The sequence below is a fragment of the Heptranchias perlo genome, chromosome 16 (genome assembly GCF_035084215.1).
Source record: "Heptranchias perlo isolate sHepPer1 chromosome 16, sHepPer1.hap1, whole genome shotgun sequence".
NCBI classification, from domain to species: Eukaryota; Metazoa; Chordata; class Chondrichthyes; order Hexanchiformes; family Hexanchidae; genus Heptranchias; species Heptranchias perlo.
The window spans coordinates 34,867,381-34,888,171 of record NC_090340.1 but is presented as its reverse complement, the minus strand read 5'-3'; the positions used below and the strand labels follow the sequence as shown (position 1 = coordinate 34,888,171).

Here is a 20,791-nt window from a genome sequence, read left to right as displayed (position 1 = left end):
GATCTTTAAAAAGACTCATATGGATAGCCCATGGTATTACAGTCCAATGAGCCTAACATCTGTTGTGGGTAAAGTATTAGATGACTTCCTAAAAAGGAGATAATGAATCGCCTAGATAGGTATGGTATGGTAAGAGCGAGCCAATGGATTTATGAGAGGAACTTCTTGCCCAACAAATTTACTGGTGTTCATCAAGGAAATGACAGACCTTGTTGACAATGGAAATTCTGTGGAAACCTTATTTCAGTGAGCAAGTGGTCAATCTATAGAACAGGCTCCCCAGCGAGGCGGTGGAAGCAGATAGTATTGATTAATTCAAATTCAAATTTGATAGATCTCTTTCAGAAAATAATATTTTAGGATACAGAATATGAATAATTTGAGATGACACATGGTAAGTGTAGCCTGCTTGGGAGGAACAGGTGACTTTGGACCTATGATTCTCAGCTTTTCACCACCTCATGTCTGTGTCTGTTATAGTCTAATTGGTAGAGATTTATTGCTATGCTTAGTCAACAACTCCATTATCGTAATATCTTGCAATTACCAGGATGTTTGAAGGCGAACTAGATGGACCTTAGTCTTTTTTTGGCCTAGCAATTCCTATGTTCCTATGGATGTGATACATTTAGATTTCAGCAAAGGTTACCTTGCCACACAAGTAATTAGTCCAGAAGGTAGAAAGGCATGGACTGGGAGACAGGCTTTAGAAGTGCATTGAAAATTGATGGATTGAAAATTGGCTAAACCAGAGGAAGCAAAAGGTGGCTGTAGGTTTATCGACATGGCAAGGGGTCAGTGCTTGTGCCATTGCTGTTAAGTCTGCATAAATGATTTGGAGTTGGGGACAGAAGCAAAGTTGTCTAAATTTGCATATGATACCAAATTGGGATGTGGTGTTTCAGACATTAGGAAAGAGGCAAACCAAATACAAAGGTATCTGGATAGATTGAAAAGGCAGGCACATTAGCAGAAAAGTGCAAGGTAATGAGACAGTGGAACGGAAATAAACAGTGGGAATATAAACTACAAGGTTCAAGACTAAGGGACACAACACATGAGGGGGATTTAGGTGTAATGCTTGATAGCTCACTGAAACCAACAGCGCAGTGTGCGGTGGCAATAAGTAAAGCTAACCAGATCTTGGGATATGCATCCAGAGCGTTTTGTGTTTGTTTACAAACACAGAATAGTGGTTTTTAAATTGCATTGCAGGACAATGTCTTTTCTTTGTATGCTTTTTGCAAATTATTTCTTTGGTCAATCAAATGTTTGACATACATAGAAACTCATCATCATGTTTGGAAACTATTAAATAGCACCCATTTGTCACATGGCTGAGCAGAAAAAAACAGAGGCCTTAAGTTTCTGCTTGTTTGCGTTCGTTATATCAGCACAATCCGTCGAACCAGTAAAAAAGAACGCGGAATTTTAAACGCAAGTAACACCCAAAACTCACTTATGCTTGAGTTTCCACGATCTTTTACACTGGTTTAAAAATCACTGTGCCCGAAGCTGGCCCCACCCACAAAACTGGCCACGCCCCCAGTTCAAATAATGAGAATGGCAAGTTTCTGCCGATTGTGCCTGTTTGTGGCCATTCGAGGAGGATCTTCAAATTGTGCTCGTTTTCTTAGGCGCACAGGCACTACTAGGAACATTTTAAAAGGTTTTACATACTAAAAATATTTAATTTACTAAGAAATTGATTAATGTACACCAATGAAATGAGTAAATGGTTCATTATTGTTTTTTTAAGTTATTTTCAGTGATTTTAAAATCAGGTTACTCACAGGTGGAAGCCTTATTAAAAATGCTTATCTTTTGTGATAAACCCATTTTCAGCTGTAATAATAAAACTGCACCAGGTTACCACTCTTAAATACATCAGTGAATATTTTTTAATGTAAAGAAAAAGAAATAAACAATTACATTCTATTACCCTGCCCAATTGTGCTGGTTCATGGAAGAATTTACATTTGTGATTACGCAAATACATTTTAGCAGAAATTTGAACTGTAACCTAACCAGCGCAATTTCAAGCGCAGATTGTGCCCAAAGTGGAAACTCTATCCCCAAATGTTTGAGAAAAGTATAGAGTAAAAATTGCCATTTTTTTTATATGACCACAAAATTTACAATAACTGAACACCACCACCACCCTCCCCCCACCCCCCCCCCAAAAAAAAATGTCCTCTTTATAATTATTGTGAATAGCTCATTAGACTTAAAGGGTTCCAACATGTCTGAAATGCTGTCATTGAGCTTATGCGGGCTGCATCTCGGGACAAACACCAGCTCCCAGTGTTCCTTTGTGATCAGCACATCATCTTCAAATGGTCCCTGAAAAATCATTCTTTAAACTTTTGGAGAAAATTATTATTTTTTTATATTTGCCATTGCTACAGTTTATTTTGTGTTAAAAACCAATAGATGTGTTTGTATGCAATGGCTCTTAATTTAGTTTTCTCATTAGAATGCCCATTCTTTTTTAAAATTGCTAACTAACACAAATAAGTTTTAGAGAGTGTGTTTCTGGTTGTTATCTGGTTGTTTAATCGTACAGATGAATAAAACCTGAATTTGGATATAACCCACTAATAATCAATGATTATAAGTAAAACTTGTCTTTCCATATAACTAAAAGTAAATGCAGCTGTTGTAGTCTCAGTTCCAACATTTCACAGAAAGAATCCATGCTACATCAAACATAAGAACAAGACATTATAGGTTGCCTGTGCTGTGGTTGATCAGCTGATCACTTCCTGTTATTCACTCTCAGTTGCAAGAAGGTTTATATTTTATTTTATTGCAGTGGACAAACTTTTGTTTGAATCTTCACTGCATTTTATAAAAAGTACAATTTTCTCCCTATCATTATTTGAAATGACTCAAACTTGATGTTTAAATTATAAAAGAACTTTTAAGAATAATATATGCTTTAATGTAATAAACAACTTATCTTTAAGCTATATCCATTTCTAAGTGTGCTAATAAAAGAAAATGTCAGCAACACGTTCATTAGCTTAATAAAATATTAAAAATTATTTTTCTTTTCTAGCTGTTTGATGGCATTGAATGTGAATTTCCTCTGTTTTATATTTACTTGATAATTGATGGTGAGTAGAATTTGCAGATTGTTTTATTTGGAAAGGAACTCTTGCTTTAATATTTTGAAAATATCACTTTCGGATTCACGTTGGACCAGAAAAATATAGTTTACATCAGATTACGTGGCTTGCTATATATTATAAGGAGTACAAGCAATATTGAAACTTGAAAATAACAAATAGAACTGATTTATGCTAGGAAATACCGGGGGTAATTTTGACTTTGGTCAATAGTGTAAAACAAACGCTATCGATTCAGCTGTCCTTTATATATCTCCTGATTTTCATTTCCATTGAATCCAAAAATCTAGTTGAGAGAGCTGTCCCACAGACTAATCAAGCAATAACCTGACATAGTCATAGTCAGAGAATCATATTTTTCAGCCAACATCAGATTAGTGTAACTATGAATCCCATGAAGTCTCAAACAAAGGCTCGGCTACCTTGGTCAGTGGTGGTGAATATTGAAGGACCCCACCTAGAATACATTTTGTGCTCTTGCTTCCTTCAGAACTTCATCCAAGTAGTATTCAGCATGGAGGAGTACCGATTTGTCAGTTATGGGGGGGATGATAGGTGGTGATCAGCACCTTTTGCAGAACCTGGGCAACATCCAGACTTGGGCTGACAAGTGGCAGTTTACATTAGCTCCACATAAGTGTTAAGCAATGAACATTACTGACATAAAAATGCCAACTACCTCCCCTGACCTTCAAGTCTTTGAATTTTCTATTTGTGCTTCCATGATGACATTAATCACCATAAGGACTGTAGCATTTCACTTTCTCAGGGCAACTAAGAATGATGTCACCCACATCCTGAGAACAAATAAAAAGAAATGCTTACTGTCATTTATAAATCTTAGATCTTTCTGATGAATCTAGCATCAGTATTCTTGCTAGGCCTTGAGACCATACATAAGCCATTTGTAAAGCCAGCTAGTAGGGAATAATTAGTCGAGAGTTGGGGTAAGGTCTGAGATGTGGCTGGGACAGTTTTCCTTTCACTAATCCACAAAGGCTAGTTTACAAAACAGATTTCAGTTTTTCCCATAATTAACAAACAAATCCAATGTTCTTTTTGTAATCAGTATTAAAGATAGCAAAGATAATACAATAAAAATCTATTGTTGACTACTTTTATCGATCATTCAAACCAAATGATTGTTGACTAAGTTTTTTTTTTAATATTCATGGTTTATATATGCAAAGTGTGATCAAAGCTACTGTTCATTTCCTCCCAAATGCCTTGTTAAATGACACAATGTACAGTCTTTGGAATGTTGTGTATTGTATCAACCTAGTTATTTCTTTTTTGCTGCTTTTCACTATAACGGTCCTGAGGGACTGGGTTTCGGGAAAGTGGAGTTGCGGCTTCTTGCACACCTAGGGAAGTTGCGTACAAAAGGCAAAATCCAAAAGTTTCAATGAAGAGATAGATAGAGAAATGGAAGGTGAAGTGTTATTATAGTTGCTGACTTGTGTCATTGTTATTATGTATTTTTAAATACACCTTATTCAATATATGTTTAAAGTTTTATCTGGAAGAAGTTGAATATCATTTGATCCTGTGGTTACATGTGTTTTCACATACAAATTCATTTAAATTATTTGACTGAATTCGATAGTTTGTTTTGAATGCTGATGTCTGAAATATACTCAGCAGAGGGATGTGCGTGTTTCGACAGTATAACTGTGGGCCATTCGTTCATGTAGTAAGTTACATTAATCAGGAATATCAAGGAGGTGAAATGTCTAGGATTTATACCAAATGAGCAAATTTCCAAATCTCACGAGATTCATGAACTTGAATGCATGCATGATTGTGTTGCTGCTTTGGAAGGAATTTTTTTTTTATTCGTTCACGGGATGTGGGCGTCGCTGGCGAGGCCAGCATTTATTGCCCATCCCTAATTGCCTTCGAGAAGGTGGTGGTGAGCCGCCTTCTTGAACAGCTGCAGTCCGTGTGGTGACGGTTCTCCCACAGTGCTGTTAGGAAGGGAGTTCCAGGATTTTGTCCCAGCGACGATGAAGGAACGGCGATATATTTCCAAGTCGGGATGGTGTGTGACTTGGAGGGGTACGTGCAGGTGTTGTTGTTCCCATGTGCCTGCTGCTCTTGTCCTTCTAGATGGTAGAGGTCGCGGGTTTGGGAGGTGCTGTCGAAGAAGCCTTGGCGAGTTGCTGCAGTGCATCCTGTGGATGGTACACACTGCAGCCACAGTGCGCCGGTGGTGAAGGGAGTGAATGTTTAGGGTGGTGGATGGGGTGCCAATCAAGCGGGCTGCTTTATCTTGGATGGTGTCGAGCTTCTTGAGTGTTGTTGGAGCTGCACTCATCCAAGCAAGTGGAGAGTATTCCATCACACTCCTGACTTGTGCCTTGTAGATGGCGGAAAGGCTTTGGGGAGTCAGGAGGTGAGTCACTCGCCGCAGAATACCCAGCCTCTGACCTGCTCTCGTAGCCACAGTATTTATATGACTGGTCCAGTTAAGTTTCTGGTCAATGGTGACCCCCAGGATGTTGATGGTGGGGGATTCGGCGATGGTAATGCCGTTGAATGTCAAGGGGAGGTGGTTAGACTCTCTCTTGTTGGAGATGGTCATTGCCTGGCACTTATCTGGCGCGAATGTTACTTGCCACTTATGAGCCCAAGCCTGGATGTTGTCCAGGTCTTGCTGCATGCGGGCTCGGACTGCTTCATTATTTGAGAGGTTGCAAATGGAACTGAACACTGTGCAGTCATCAGCGAACATCCCCATTTCTGACCTTATGATGGAGGCAAGGTCATTGATGAAGCAGCTGAAGATGGTTGGGCCTAGGACACTGCCCTGAGGAACTCCTGCAGCAATGTCCTGGGGCTGAGATGATTGGCCTCCAACAACCACTACCATCTTCCTTTGTGCTAGGTATGACTCCAGCCACTGAAGAGTTTTCCCCCTGATTCCCATTGACTTCAATTTTACTAGGGCTCCTTGGTGCCACACTCGGTCAAATGCTGCCTTGATGTCAAGGGCAGTCACTCTCACCTCACCTCTGGAATTCAGCTCTTTTGTCCATGTTTGGACCAAGGCTATAATGAGGTCTGGAGCCGAGTGGTCCTGGCGGAACCCAAACTGAGCATCGGTGAGCAGGTTATTGGTGAGTAAGTGCCGCTTGATAGCACTGTCGACGACACCTTCCATCACTTTGCTGATGATTGAGAGTAGACTGATGGGGCGGTAATTGGCCGGATTGGATTTGTCCTGCTTTTTGTGGACAGGACAAACCTGGGCAATTTTCCACATTATCGGGTAGATGCCAGTGTTGTAGCTGTACTGGAACAGCTTGGCTAGAGGCGCAGCTAGTTCTGGAGCACAAGTCATCAGCACTACAGCTGGGATGTTGTCGGGGCCCATAGCTTTTGCTGTATCCAGTGCACTCATCCGTTTCTTGATATCACGTGGAGTGAATCGAATTGGCCGAAGACTGGCTTCCGTGATGGTGGGGATATCGGGAGGAGGCCGAGATGGATCATCCACTCGGCACTTCTGGCTGAAGATGGTTGCAAACGCTTCAGCCTTGTCTTTTGCACTCACGTGCTGGACTCCGCCGTCATTGAGGATGGGGATGTTTGCAGAGCCTCCTCCTCCCGTTAGTTGTTTAATTGTCCACCACCATTCATGACTGGATGTGGCAGGACTGCAGAGCTTTGATCTGATCCGTTGGTTGTGGAATCGCTTAGCTCTGTCTATAGCATGTTGCTTCCGCTGTTTAGCAAGTATGTAGTCCTTAGTTGTAGCTTCACCAGGTTGGCACCTCATTTTTAGGTACGCCTGGTGCTGCTCCTGGCATGCTCTTCTACACTCCTCATTGAACCAGGGTTGATCCCCTGGCTTGTTGGTAATGGTAGAGTGAGGAATATGCCGGGCCATGAGGTAACAGATTGTGCTGGAATACAATTCTGCTGCTGCTGATGGCCCACAGCGCCTCATGGATACCCAGTTTAGAGCTGCTGAATCTATCCCATTTGGCACGGTGGTAGTGCCACACAACACGTTGGATGGTGTCCTCAGTGCGAAGACGGGACTTCATCTCCACGAGGACTGTGCGGTGGTCACTCCTACCAATACTGTCATGGACAGATGCATGTGCGACAGGTAGATTGGTGAGGACGAGGTCAAGTAAGCTTTTCCCTCGTGTTGGTTCGCTCACCACCTGCCGCAGGCCCAGTCTGGCAGCTATGTCCTTCAGGACTCGGCCAGCTCGGTCAGTAGTGGTGCTACCGAGCCACTCTTGGTGATAGACTTTGAAGTCCCCCACCCAGAGTACATTTTGTGCCCTTGCTACCCTCAGTGCTTCCTCCAAGTGGTGCTCAACATGGAGGAGGACTGATTCATCAGCTGAGCGGAGGACGGTAGGTGGTAATCAGCAGGAGGTTTCCTTGCCCATGTTTGACCTGATGCCATGAGATTTCATGGGGTCCAGAGTCAATGTTGAGGACTCCCAGGGCCACTCCCTCCTGACTGTATATCACTGTACCACCACCTCTGGTGGGTCTGTCCTGCCGGTGGGACAGGACATACCCAGGGCTGGTAATGGAAGAGTCTGGGACGTTGGCTGAAAGGTATGATTCTGTGAGTATGGCTATGTCAGGCTGTTGCTTGACTAGTCTGTGGGACAGCTCTCCCAATTTTGGCACAAGTCCCCAGATGTTAGTAAGGAGGACCTTGCAGGGTCGACTGGGCTTGGTTTGCCATTGTCGTGTCCGGTGCCGAGTGGTCCGTCCGGTTTTATTCTTATTATGACTTTTCGTAGCGATATTTTACAACTGAGTGGCTCGCTTGGCCATTTCAGAGGGCAATTAAGAATCAACCACGCTGCTGTGGGTCTGGAGTCACATATAGGCCAGACCAGGTAAGGACGGCAGGTTTCCTTCCCTAAAGGACATTAGTGAACCAAATGGGTTTTTACGACAATCCGGTAGTTTCATGGCCATCATTACTGATACTAGTATTTTAATTCCAGATTTTATTTAATTAATTGAATTTAATTAATTGAATTTAAATTCGCCAGCTGCCGTGGTGGGATTTGAACTCATGACTCTGGATTTTCGTCCAGTAACATAACCACTATGCTACCGTACCCGAATTGAGTTTTAATAATCTGTGAGACCTATCTATGATACTCCTTATTGGTTAGACAATGGAAATTTGTATTCTGCTTTCACTATGAATGGCTAGTAATTTCACTGTGTTAAATAGTAAGTGATTTGGGACATTAGAATTTTCTCACTATACGCATGTTGCTATATAAAATAGATCTCTAAAGCACTGATATTAGTGAAAAATATTTAATGGGCATGATGTTGTCACAGCTGATGTTTAATATATCCTTATTGAATATTGCATGACCTGTGTAGAATTATATATAATGAATATAAATGTACAATGAATTAAAGGGAAAGCTGGTAAAAAAATATTATCGGAGAGTAAGTGTTTTTTGGAAACAAATTAATAAAGGTAATAATAACTTGTTTTCTACAGGAGTATTTAGGGGAAAACCTGATCAAGTGGAAGAATACATGAGGTCCCTAGAACCTTTGCTTCATCAGTCATATGAAGGTGAGGAAACACTTTATGTTCCTCAAAAGTTGGATTGATGAATTTTGTAATTTTAATGTAAAAGAATTCATGATCATATTCAAGCAAGATATAATCTTTTTTATTTTTGTATGTTTTAGAAGTATGTGCAGAGGAAATTGTAAGCAGATTTGATTTAGGTTTGAATCAAAATTTTGAACAAAAACATTTGTGAGGTTACTTTCTAATTGGATCAATCATTCATGTTTATCCTGGTTGTACATAAGATAACAGCTTTATGTTTAGTCCGTGAGTTGGAGAGTTCATTAAATATGTGAATTTATGCAATGCACCAACACAAACACGCTTCTTATTTGTAAACCTAATGTGAAGTTAAGCTTTCTTGCTTATAGTTACAGCAGATTGGTCAGTTGATCCATAAATAAAATATGGGGGGTGGGCACAGTTTTTTAAAAACATCTAAATCTTACAAACACAATTTGTTTGGAGTTCTTTTCAATGAAAAGTTCTGTTAAAATAATTTTTTTTTAAATTGATGGAGTTTTAGTTTTCTCTGACTTTCTTTTGCAGCACCAGCTGGGCTCAGCACCTCCTGTAGCAATGTTCCCCTTCAATTGGTGCATCATGGCAGTTCAGCAATAATTTTCCCTCAGTTACCATCCTCTCTGGGGAGGCTCCCATCCTCCATTTGGTTTCTCCTCACAGCAATGTATCTGATTACATTTGCTTCCCAATTTTCTTGCGTTGCTATTCATCCATGTTCTAACTTGTTGCGCCACCTCTGGAGCTCTCATTTTAAATGGTCTCTGAACCTCCTACCATCGTACTGATCAAAACTTCTAATTTTTTTTTAATGAACGTCTTATTAAAATGACGAATTAGCAGTAAGGATAGAATAGTTCTTCTCCGTTTTCGGCACCCAGTATCAGTGTCACATACTCCCAGGTCAGGTTTGGCTTTGTCTGAATACAAATTAAAGTTTTCCTTCATCTGCCCAAAAAGGTATTTTACCTGCAACCATAGAAAATCACATCTTCTGCATTAGTGTGAATTTTCTATTTCCTATACCAATCAGTATGATCTCTTCAAGTGAAGTTGGAAAAGTGTGCTGAATTCTGTAGTTTTCTTTGTTGCAGATATGTGTACATTAGAAACTATATTGAACCTGCCCAAAATAATGTCACATCAGAAGGATTCTTACAACCAGTGGAGAAAGCAAACTTTCATCCAATCAGATGGATTGAAAGTCACTGTAATGTTCTTTCACAAATGTGAAACCCTTCTTGAATTCTTAGTAAAAGGGATTAATTTCTTTCTTTCTTGTAGAAATGTACTTGAATGTCTAAATCCTAGCATAGGGGGAAAAAAATCACTTTTAACAAAATTTCAAAATGTTCAACAAGTAGTAAAAATAAAGGAGATTGCTTACGTTGCATTTAATAGGACTGTTAGCGATTCAAGTCAGTATCTAAGAAGCAGGTGGATTAAAACCACTGTTGTGTAGTTCAGCTCTTCCTTTTATGCAGCTTATAAATCCCTATATTACCATTTTGAACGCCTGATAATTCTGTTAGTGATTGTATTCTCAGTGATGCACTCCCATCTCATCAGGAAGAGGGCCTAAACAGCCAGTCCTACTATAGTTGCCAGATTCCCAGTCATGCTTAAATTTAGCTTGCTGGGAAAATTATGACATCTAAGAAGTTGACCTGACAGTGCTGTGTTCCAGCTCATTTGTGCTACGGTATTAGTGTGTCTGGATTCCAGCAGAGCTCCCAGCAGGGTTATCTCACAGAACAACTTCCCTTTGGATGAAAATAATCCTGTTACTGACTAATATGAAGCAATTAATGCAGCACATTGTAATTCTGTTAAACATGAACATGATAGATTCATTATTTATTGATAAACTGGCTTAATGCCATAATGAGGTTTCTCACATAAATATTTGACCAATGGCCAATGCTGTATGGAGAGGGCATCTCTCTGCAACTGTTGTACCTCGTTTATCATAGCAAATAGTAGAAGACTGAGCTAAAAGTGGTGATTCATCCATAATTTGCCACCAGAAAAATATGGAATTTAGAGCACTTAGAATATGAAGCTCACCTTTATAGAAGGCTCAAAGTTAACTGCATTTTTGCAAGGGCTGAACACATTTTTACAGTGCAAATGACTATTTAATTATCCTAAATAATAATAATTAATTCCATTGTCTATGGTTTTTCCCAGAGATTCAAATGCAACTATCTGTTATGGCACAATCTGGGGACTCCTAGCTAGTATAGTAACGAAAAATAGAATTTGAATCCCACGGTTTAATTTATTGGAAAAGCAATGGACAGCATTATTATTGATTTATTACAATTCCTCCCAACTGCCTACTTCATGCTTATGGTGATCTTTTTTCTTGCTATGCTTCAGATCACCCTCTGTCCTCTTCTAGCCTGTTATACTTCTTCATCACACTCTGAATCTGCTTCCCTTCTTTCCTTATTATTTTACTCTGTATAATAATACTGCTGCTTCCTGCCCTTGCTCTCACGGAGAGAGATATTAAGGGTAGGTTACGGTCTATAGAGCAATACCATCTGTTCTCACACTTAGAAATCAGAATGTTACAAATGATAGTAATAGGCTGATTTAAGTCTACGGAGAAAGCTGGGATAGCTGCACTTCCCAAGAGGATTCACTGCAAGAGCAAAAGCAGACGGAGCAACATTATTTTATAGTGTCAAATGAAATGAGTAAATGGAGGCATGATGCATTAGGGAGGTTCTTAGCTACTTGTGGAGCAGGCAGGACAGGAACAATGGCTTCCTGTCGGGGAAGTAGCTCATGCACTCAATGCCCACAAACAACATCTGTTATTTCATGTTTCAATATACTATTCCTTTGAACATGACGGGGAAAAAAAATCATGACCCCTTTCGTTATGTTCACGATCTATTTCAGTTAACCTGCTGATTAAAATATTTGACCAACCAATCCATCCTGCCTACTTTAAGAAAATCACTTCCAAGTTACATCCTATTTCACAAATATTTTGAGTAATCAATGAAATATTATATTTAATGTAGTGCCTACAACCTCATGTAGACCCGATTTGTTTCACCAGTTATGGGCATCGTCAGTGAGTGGTTATGACAAATCCGTGATCCTGGATGCTGACCTGGACATTTTAATGATTTGAGATTCAATGCCAGTCAAAGACACAGCTGTACTTATCTGGTACTGAATTTTAAAATGAATGCCGGATTCTAATTTAAAGGGTAATTTCTCTTACCATGTAGAAGAATTTTTATAAATCTTTACAGTAGAATAACCAAAGTGAAGAATACTTTGCATTGCAATGACTGTCCTATCACTACAGTAATGTTCTTATTTCAAAAGTAGTTGCATGTAGAAATATATAGAAATTATAACATGGAAAACAGGCCATTTGGCCCAACCAGTTGTGGTGGTGGTTACCCTTCACATGAGCAAATAGTTCCAATCAAATTTGCCCACCATGTTCCCATATCCCTCAACCCCTTTTCCTTCACCCGCCTATTCAATCTAATCTTGAATATAGACATAGTTTCTGCCTCAACCACTAACCCTGGAAGTGAATTCCACAAGCTCAAAACTCTTAGTGAGAAGAAGTTTCTCCTGCCCTCTGTTCTAAATCTCTATCATTGAATCTTATACCTATAGCTCTTTGTCCTTGGCCCTTCAACTACTGGGAACAATCTGCTTCCATCTAACAATCTGTATTGTTCAAATGAAAATGTCCCAACTTTCCAAGTCTTTCCTTGTATTTGTATTTCCTCATAGAATCATAGAAGTTTACAACATGGAAATAGGCCCTTCGGCCCAACATGTCCATGTCGCCCAGTTTATACCACTAAGCTAGTCCCAATTGCCTGCACTTGGCCCATATCCCTCTATACCCATCTTACCCATGTAACTGTCCAAATGCTTTATAAAAGACAAAATTGTACCCGCCTCTACTACTGCCTCTGGCAGCTCATTCCAGACACTCACCACCCTTTGAGTGAAAAAATTACCCCTCTGGACCCTTTTGTATCTCTCATATCAGGCAGCACCCTAGTAAATCTGCATTGTACCCTCTCTAAAGCCTCAAAATCCTTCCTATAGTGTGAAGCCCAAAATTGCACACCATACTCTAATTGCAGTCTAGCGGTTTTATATAGACTCATCATTACCTTTTGGTTTGAATATCTTGTCTTACAGGGGTGATTTGCTGGAAGCCTATGTGTTTAACTTTTTAAACTAGACTGTCCATTTTCTTGAACATAAGAAGATGGGCATTTTACATGTGGAGCAGTCTACAGGGAACAGTATCATATTCTGCTGCTGTAAGACGCTATAATAAAATCAGTCTCAAACAAAATGAAGTGAAAGTGCGAAATAAATTCTAAAGGGACCACGCTTGATATCTGTGAATATATTATATAGATTCTGCAAAACTACTTGAATCCATGGAAAAGGAAAATTGTATTCTGTGCAGATGATTGATGAGATTGTTTCCTGCTTTATGTTAAATAGCTTTCAAACAATATTTTGCAATAACATTTGTACCATTGTAGTTTATAAAAGACACTAGGAATTATTTGAACAGATTTATAAATTTGTATTACAAACTTGTAAAAGAAAATGCCATAGATGAGTTTCAGGGACTAGATACTACAAAATACATCTGCTAATTTGAAGGTGATAAAATGATATTTATTTGTATGATATGTATTTTAATGCACAATGTGATTTTTGCATGCTGGAAGTGAAATATATTTCATAGAATTTGTAACCTTTTGTAATATTGTACTCCTTATATACACCAAAGATTTGGAACAGTGAACTAAACAATATATCGGCATTTGAAAGAAGGCATATTACCTTTTTTAATCTGTTTAAATTGTCAACTAGTAACAGCCATTAATATAGATAGTACATGCTATATACTGATAGTAAGCAAATGTCCAGGTCCTGAACCGTGCCACTTCAATCTCACAGCCTTAATGTACCCAAAACATGACATGAATGAATTTTGTTTTTAAATTAAGGAAAACTGAAATGAATTTTAAAATATTTGGCATAACTTGCAAGCTATAATTCAGTCTTTGGTTTCAAAAGGCATTCACAAACTGCTCAAGATTCTCTGCTTTGATTAATGACTTCATCTGAACGTAATTGAATTGCAGCTTTGTAACTCAGCCCAGGGATCTGTTCTGTGTGTATTTACAAAGAAGCCTCCCCTTTATTTTACATGAAATTTTATTTCTAATAAAAGCTATATAAATGAATATTGCTTGATTTTCACTATACAAGTTGGCAGACTTATCACTGGGATTACCACCCACTTCTTCATATGGTTCTCTACCAGAAATAGCAGCCATGGTGTGGGGTAGGTATCTTGATAGACAAGGACACATTAGAAATATTCTTTTCTGCTGTTGCAGGGAAAATTAGAATTTTGGGAGCAAGTAGATATGAGGTAGATTTTACAAGGTAGCGCTCCTAGTGCACAGCTTTGCTTAACATTCCGTTGCTCTAGTTCTTCAACCCGGCTGCTTCCTCCCTGGGCATCCTGATATTTTTATACCTTTGCGCATGTACAACTCTGTGACCCAGTTGATTCTGTGCATGTACCATTCTGTCCCGCACTTGCTCCATGCATACACAATTTTGCCCTCCTCACAGCTAATCCAGATTACATTCAAAATACTACTTAGCTTCTGAGATTGATTCTCTGGTCTTGGCACTTTTAATCTCAGCAGCCACAATCACTCTGTACCACATAGTACAGCTGCGCTCCAGTCCCCTCACTGCTTCAAGATTCTTCAATGCTCCCAGATACTTAGAACACCACTCCACTTCTCCCAATCGCCAGCCCCATCCAATGTCCTAGCCTCCCTGGTGCTTCTAGACCCCAGCCACCCGCCGAGTGCTACTCCAACCCCTTCTCCTGAATATTCGCAGGCCTCAAACTCCAGGCCTACCAAATGATCCAAGGCACCATTCCACTTAAGGGTGCTCCCAGGGCCCAGTTGCCTTGCCTTCCCTTCCCACCCCCGAGTTCTTTGAAGCACACGACTTCAGTTTTCCCAGATGTTAACCCTTTCAAGTGCTCCTATCCCCATCTCCCATCCTCTACTCCCTCCATCGTGCCAACCAGAGGCCCACACCCCACAATCCTAACCTTAGCTCTCCCACTTTCTTGCCTGAATTTGTTCCTGTAGCTCTCAGAAAACCTTTTTCCCCTCCCCCCCATCTCTAATCCTAATTCCCACCTCCAACCATGTGCTTGTTTCCTTCCGTCTTGCTGCATACTCTTTTGAAAAAAGTAGGAGATAGAAATTAAGTACATAAATTAAAGAGAATATGAAAAAACCGTAGAGAGAGATTTTGAGACATATGGAAGAGAAGAGTCAAAGGAAAGCAGAGGCGTATAGAAAGAGTACGTATAAGAGTTAGAGACAAGTGAGAAATACGGAAACCACAATAAGAGAAGTGTGTCAGAGCCATATATATGTATAGAGGGAGAAAAAAGCTGGAAGACTAGAGAGAAAGGCAGAGGGACACAGAAACAATTGCAGTGGAAAAGAACCAGAGTGACAGTTATAGGAAGAGAAACTATTTTAATTTTTGTTCATGAGCAACTCTACATGAGATGAGCTAGTTGTACTTTTAGCGATGCTGCTTCAGCCATCTTACAGCAGTTAGTTCTTCTAATATTGTAATTAATCTTGGAGAGACATTGTACTTTTATCGTGCTGAAATAATGTTCTTGCTTTGATCATGATGGAATGACAGTACCATCTTCAAAAGAAATTTGCTGCAAAATTTTTTGCTGCTGATGGAACATCATAGAGAATTCTTTTGAGAGTGTCTGGAAAATTCCAATAAATTTAAATTGAGTGCAGGAGGGTGCTTTGGAGAGATTTTTATAAGCCAAAGATTGAAGACTGTCACTTTAATTGACTTTATATATTGTATGTATAGCAATCTTTCCTTCTGCTGTGGTATGTTGCATAGTTCTGATGCTTCATTGTTTAATTTTGTTAAACATCAAAGTAACTTAACAACATCAACAACAACATCTTGCATTTATATAGCGCCTTTAATGTAGTAAAATGTCCCAAGGAACTTTACAGAAGCATAGAAACTTATAAGATCTGGTTCGATGGGTGATATTTCTGCAGTCAAATTAATAGGAGAAGTAGTGTGAATCTTACGTAAATTCCAGTATGCAGTATAACTACAAAATAGGTTAATTGTTAACCCTGTCAATTGTTAATCTTGCAACATTACATATCATAATCTAAAATGTGCACTCCAGGTAACAAATAACACAGTTTGTTTGGGGGGTGGGGGAGAGTCTGATACAAGACTTGAAAGAGAAAACAGCATTTGAAACTCTAAATTGTAACAGTTATCAGTATGTCATTTTATTTTAAAACTGCAGTTGTAAATTCTGTACAATTGGAATCGACCTAGTTAGCAGAATGTTATTGCAGCAAGAATGATAAAAGAAATATGGAGATCAATTTAAAACTTACCTCCAAGTTCTTGAAGAATAGCCTATTTTCTATTTTGAATATAAATAAGTTTCTTCTTCAGTTTGTTCAGAATATGAATGAGTTTTGTGATGCATATGCTTAATCAACATCTATTCCTTAACCCTGCAGGCTTTGCCATTGTACCAAAGTACTATTATGTGCCGGGTGATTTTATTGAATTAGAAAGAGCATCACCAGGCAGCCTAAAGCGTTATCCTAGCAACGTTGGACGTGATGGAAATCTTTTCCTATGGGGACAGGCCTTGTATATCATTGCAAAGTTGCTTGGTAAGTTGCTGGGTAAACTCATTATATTAGTAGCTAACAACAACAACCTGCATTTATATAGCACCTTTAATGTAAAAAAAATCCATCAGCGATACACAGAAGTATAAGCAAAAATCAACACTGAGCCAAAGCAGCAGCAGAGATTATGAAGGATAACAAAAAGCTTGGTTGAAGATGTATATTTTAAGGGGGTGGGCAAGTTTGGGGAGGGAATTCCAGAACATGTGACCTAGGCAGCTGAAAACACAGCTGCCAATGACGGGGGGATGCACAAGAGGCCAGAGTCAGAAGAATGGAGAATGTGGCAGGGGCATTGTAGGTCTGAATGAGGTTTTAGAGATAGACAGCAGTAAGGCCATGGAGGGTTTTAAACGCAAGGATGAGGATTTCAAATTTGAGATACTGGAGATCAAGAGCCATTATAGGTTGGCAAGAACAGGAGCAATGGGTGAACAAGACTTGGTGCAGGACAGGCTATGACAAAGAGTTTTGGATAAGCTGAAGTTTATGTAGAGAGGAGGATTAGAGGCCAGCAAAGAGAGCATTCGAGTAAACAAGTCTGGAGGTGACAAAGGCATGGATGAGTGTTTTGGTAGCAGATGGGCTGAGGTAGGGCAGACGACAGTGATGTTGCTATGGAAGTATGTGGTCTTTGTGATAGAGAGGATGTGGAGTTGGAAACTTAGCTCAGGGTTGAGCACGATGCTGAGGTTGCAAACAGTGTGGCTCAACCTGAGTGAGTCACTGGGAAGTGGAATGGAGTCAGTGGAAAGGATATGCAGATTCTGCTGGGGGCTGAAGGCAAAAGCTTTGATCTTTCTGATTTTTAGCTAGAGGAAGTTATGGCTGATCCGAAACTGAATATTGGGCAGTCAGTCTGGTAGCAGAAGCAGTGATGGTTTGAGAGAGGTGGTGGAGAGGTGTAAGCTAGGGATCATCAACGTGCATGTGGAAGCTGATCCCATATCTCTGGATGATTTTGCCAAGGGGCAGCAAGTAGATGAGAAAGAGGAAGAAACCAAGCATGGATCCTTGGGGACTCTTGAGGTGATGGTATGGGGCTGGAAAGAGAAGCCATTGATCAAGGTACTCCGGCTACGATCTTAAACGTAAGCGTGGACAGTGGAGGAGAGGATGGTGTGATGGGTTGTATCAAATGCTGCAGAAAGGTCCAAGAGGGCAAGGAGGGATAATCCACTACGGTCACCATCACAGAAAGTGTCATTTGTGACTTTGATTAGGGCCGTTTTGTTGACCATTTTATGAGCTCATATGTTGCATGAAAACAGGTCTATGATTGAACATAAAGCAAATAATTTGCTGTTATGTGTAGCAATCTATGTTGCCAAGCAATTCATTGGGGTCTAGGACACTCCCAACCTCCAATAATTTGAGCAACTGTACAAACATATGTCACATGTACTGGATTCTCTATACTTTCAGGCCTTGGTTCATTTCTTATCTCACCCTTCTGAATGGTTGGGGTAGGAGATGGAAGTAATCAGCCTCTCAATAGCTCTTTAAGCAATTGAATTTAGTACATTGAACATTGCATCACCTAATAAAGCCAAAATAAGATTTAATCATTTTTTATGTTGGTCCAAAGGGAATTTACTCCTTTGAAAAATTCCAAAGATAAGTGTTATGAACTTCTTCTGACCTGAAACAATGGTGGCATAAGAACATAAGAACATAAGAAATAGGAGCAGGAGTAGGCCAATCGGCCCCTCGAGCCTGCTCCGCCATTCAATAAGATCATGGCTGATCTGATCCTAACCTCAAATCTAAATTCATGTCCAATTTCCTGCCCACTCCCCGTAACCCCTAATACCCTTTACTTCTCGGAAACTGTCTATTTCTGTTTTAAATTTATTTAACGATGTAGCTGCCACAGCTTCCTGGGGCAGCAAATTCCACAGACCGACCACCCTCTGAGTGAAGAAGTTTCTCCTCATCTCAGTTTTGAAAGAGCAGCCCCTTATTCTAAGATTATGCCCCCTAGTTCTAGTTTCACCCATCCTTGGGAACATCCTTACCGCATCCACCCGATCAAGCCCCTTCACAATCTTATATGTTTCAATAAGATCGCCTCTCATTCTTCTGAACTCCAATGAGTAGAGTCCCAATCTACTCAACCTCTCCTCATATGTCCGCCCCCTCATCCCCGGGATTAACCGAGTGAACCTTCTTTGTACTGCCTCGAGAGCAAGTATGTCTTTTCTTAAGTATGGAGACCAAAACTGTATGCAGTATTCCAGGTGCGGTCTCACCAATACCCTATATAACTGCAGCAATACCTCCCTGTTTTTATATTCTATCCCCCTAGCAATAAACGCCAACATTCCGTTGGCCTTCTTGATCACCTGCTGCACCTGCAAACTAACTTTTTGATTTTCTTGCACTAGGACCCCCAGATCCCTTTGTACTGCAGTACTTTCCAGTTGCTCGCCATTAAGATAATAACTTGCTCTCTGATTTTTCCTGCCATAGTGCATAACCTCACATTTTCCAATATTGTATTGCATCTGCCAAATCTCCGCCCACTCACCCAGCCTGTCTATATCCCCTTGTAGGTTTTTTATGTCCTCCTCACTCTCTACTTTCCCTCCCATCTTTGTATCATCTTGCTAACAAATGTGCATTTTACAATTTTTGCAACTATTCTTGTAGTAGTAACACTAAATATGTACCACATGCTGGACTGCTCAAAGGCTCAGTTGTGAAATGCACTATTCAGTATGGAACTGAACTGTACAGATTAAGATGGTACAAAGTTCAAAAGCCCAGTCTGTGTTGAATTAACTGATCTTGCCCAGGGAGAAGGTATGAGGAAAAATCAAAGAGCAAGTTATTATCTTAATGGCGAGAAACTGGAAAGTACTGCAGTACAAAGGGATCTGGGGGTCCTAGTGCAAGAAAATCAAAAAGTTAGTATGCAGGTGCAGCAGGTGATCAAGAAGGCCAACGGAATGTTGGCTTTTATTGCTTGGGGGATAGAATATAAAAACAGGGAGGTATTGCTGCAGTTATATAAGGTATTGGTGAGACCGCACCTGGAATACTGCATACAGTTTTGGTGTCCATACTTAAGAAAAGACATACTTGCTCTCGAGGCAGTACAAAGAAGGTTCGCTCGATTAATCCCGGGGATGAGGGGGCGGACATATGAGGAGAGGTTGAGTAGTTTGGGACTCTACTCATTGGAGTTCAGAAGAATGAGAGGCGATCTTATTGAAACATATAAGATTGTGAAGGGGCTTGATCGGGTGGATGCGGTAAGGATGTTCCCAAGGATGGGTGAAACTAGAACTAGGGGGCATAATCTTCGAATAAGGGGGGCTGCTCTTTCAAAACTGAGATGAGGAGAAACTTCTTCACTCAGAGGGTAGTAGGTCTGTGGAATTTGCTGCCCCAGGAAGCTGTGGAAGCTACACCATTAAATAAATTTAAAACAGAAATAGATAGTTTCCTAGAAGTAAAGGGAATTAGGGGTTACGGGGAGCGGGCAGGAAATTGGACATGAATTTAGATTTGAGGTTAGGATCAGATCAGCCATGATCTTATTGAATGGCGGAGCAGGCTCGAGGGGCCGATTGGCCTACTCCTGCTCCTATTTCTTATGTTCTTATATAAGTGGCCTAGACCACCTGGAACGGGGAGAGGGAATATCAGTCACACTTGCCACTCTTGGTTGTTATCTGGTGAAGCTTTTGGAAAGTGCATGTGTGGATGTCACACAAGGATTAGATCAGACTTGGCTGTGATGCCCACCGTGGCCAAATAATTTGTTAATGCTCATGCTCTAATTAGTCATCCCTACTTATAATCCATTGTAATTCTGAACATCCACAAATTGTATTCTGTGACATATGGTGGGTATGTTGCAAAACGTGCAACAAACCAATAGATGATAATTGCATGGATTAGCATGATACAATATTCTGGCCAAATTTTAGTTCACATCCAATTATTTCCTGCTGTGTTATCTATGATAGTGGACGAACTGATCAGCCCAAAGGATCTGGACCCTGCTAAGCGTTACGTTCCCCCAAAGGAACAGAGGAATATCAGCATGAGATACTCCAACCAGGTTAGTCTTAAGGACAATGAAGTCAATATTCTTCAATTAACCCAACTGAAAAGCTGGGGAAGAAAATGAAATATAAAATGAGATTTGAAAATCTCTTGAGCTTTCTACAATACATTGCACTAACTGTAGTTATACTGTTGCTACTGTGCTTCATATTTTG

General features: G+C 40.1%; 1 protein-coding gene across 3 annotated transcripts in view; it reads left to right on the top strand.

Annotated features, from left to right (window-relative positions):
- phkb (phosphorylase kinase, beta) overlaps positions 1 to 20,791 on the top strand; it is a 258,511-nt gene that overhangs the window by 124,919 nt on the left and 112,801 nt on the right. For all 3 annotated transcript variants that reach the window (XM_067997927.1, XM_067997926.1, XM_067997928.1), the window contains 4 exons: positions 3,062 to 3,119; positions 8,635 to 8,712; positions 16,383 to 16,541; positions 20,537 to 20,631. In XM_067997927.1, coding sequence (XP_067854028.1) covers positions 3,062 to 3,119; positions 8,635 to 8,712; positions 16,383 to 16,541; positions 20,537 to 20,631 — 390 coding nt within the window. The remainder of the gene's footprint in view (positions 1 to 3,061; positions 3,120 to 8,634; positions 8,713 to 16,382; positions 16,542 to 20,536; positions 20,632 to 20,791) is intronic.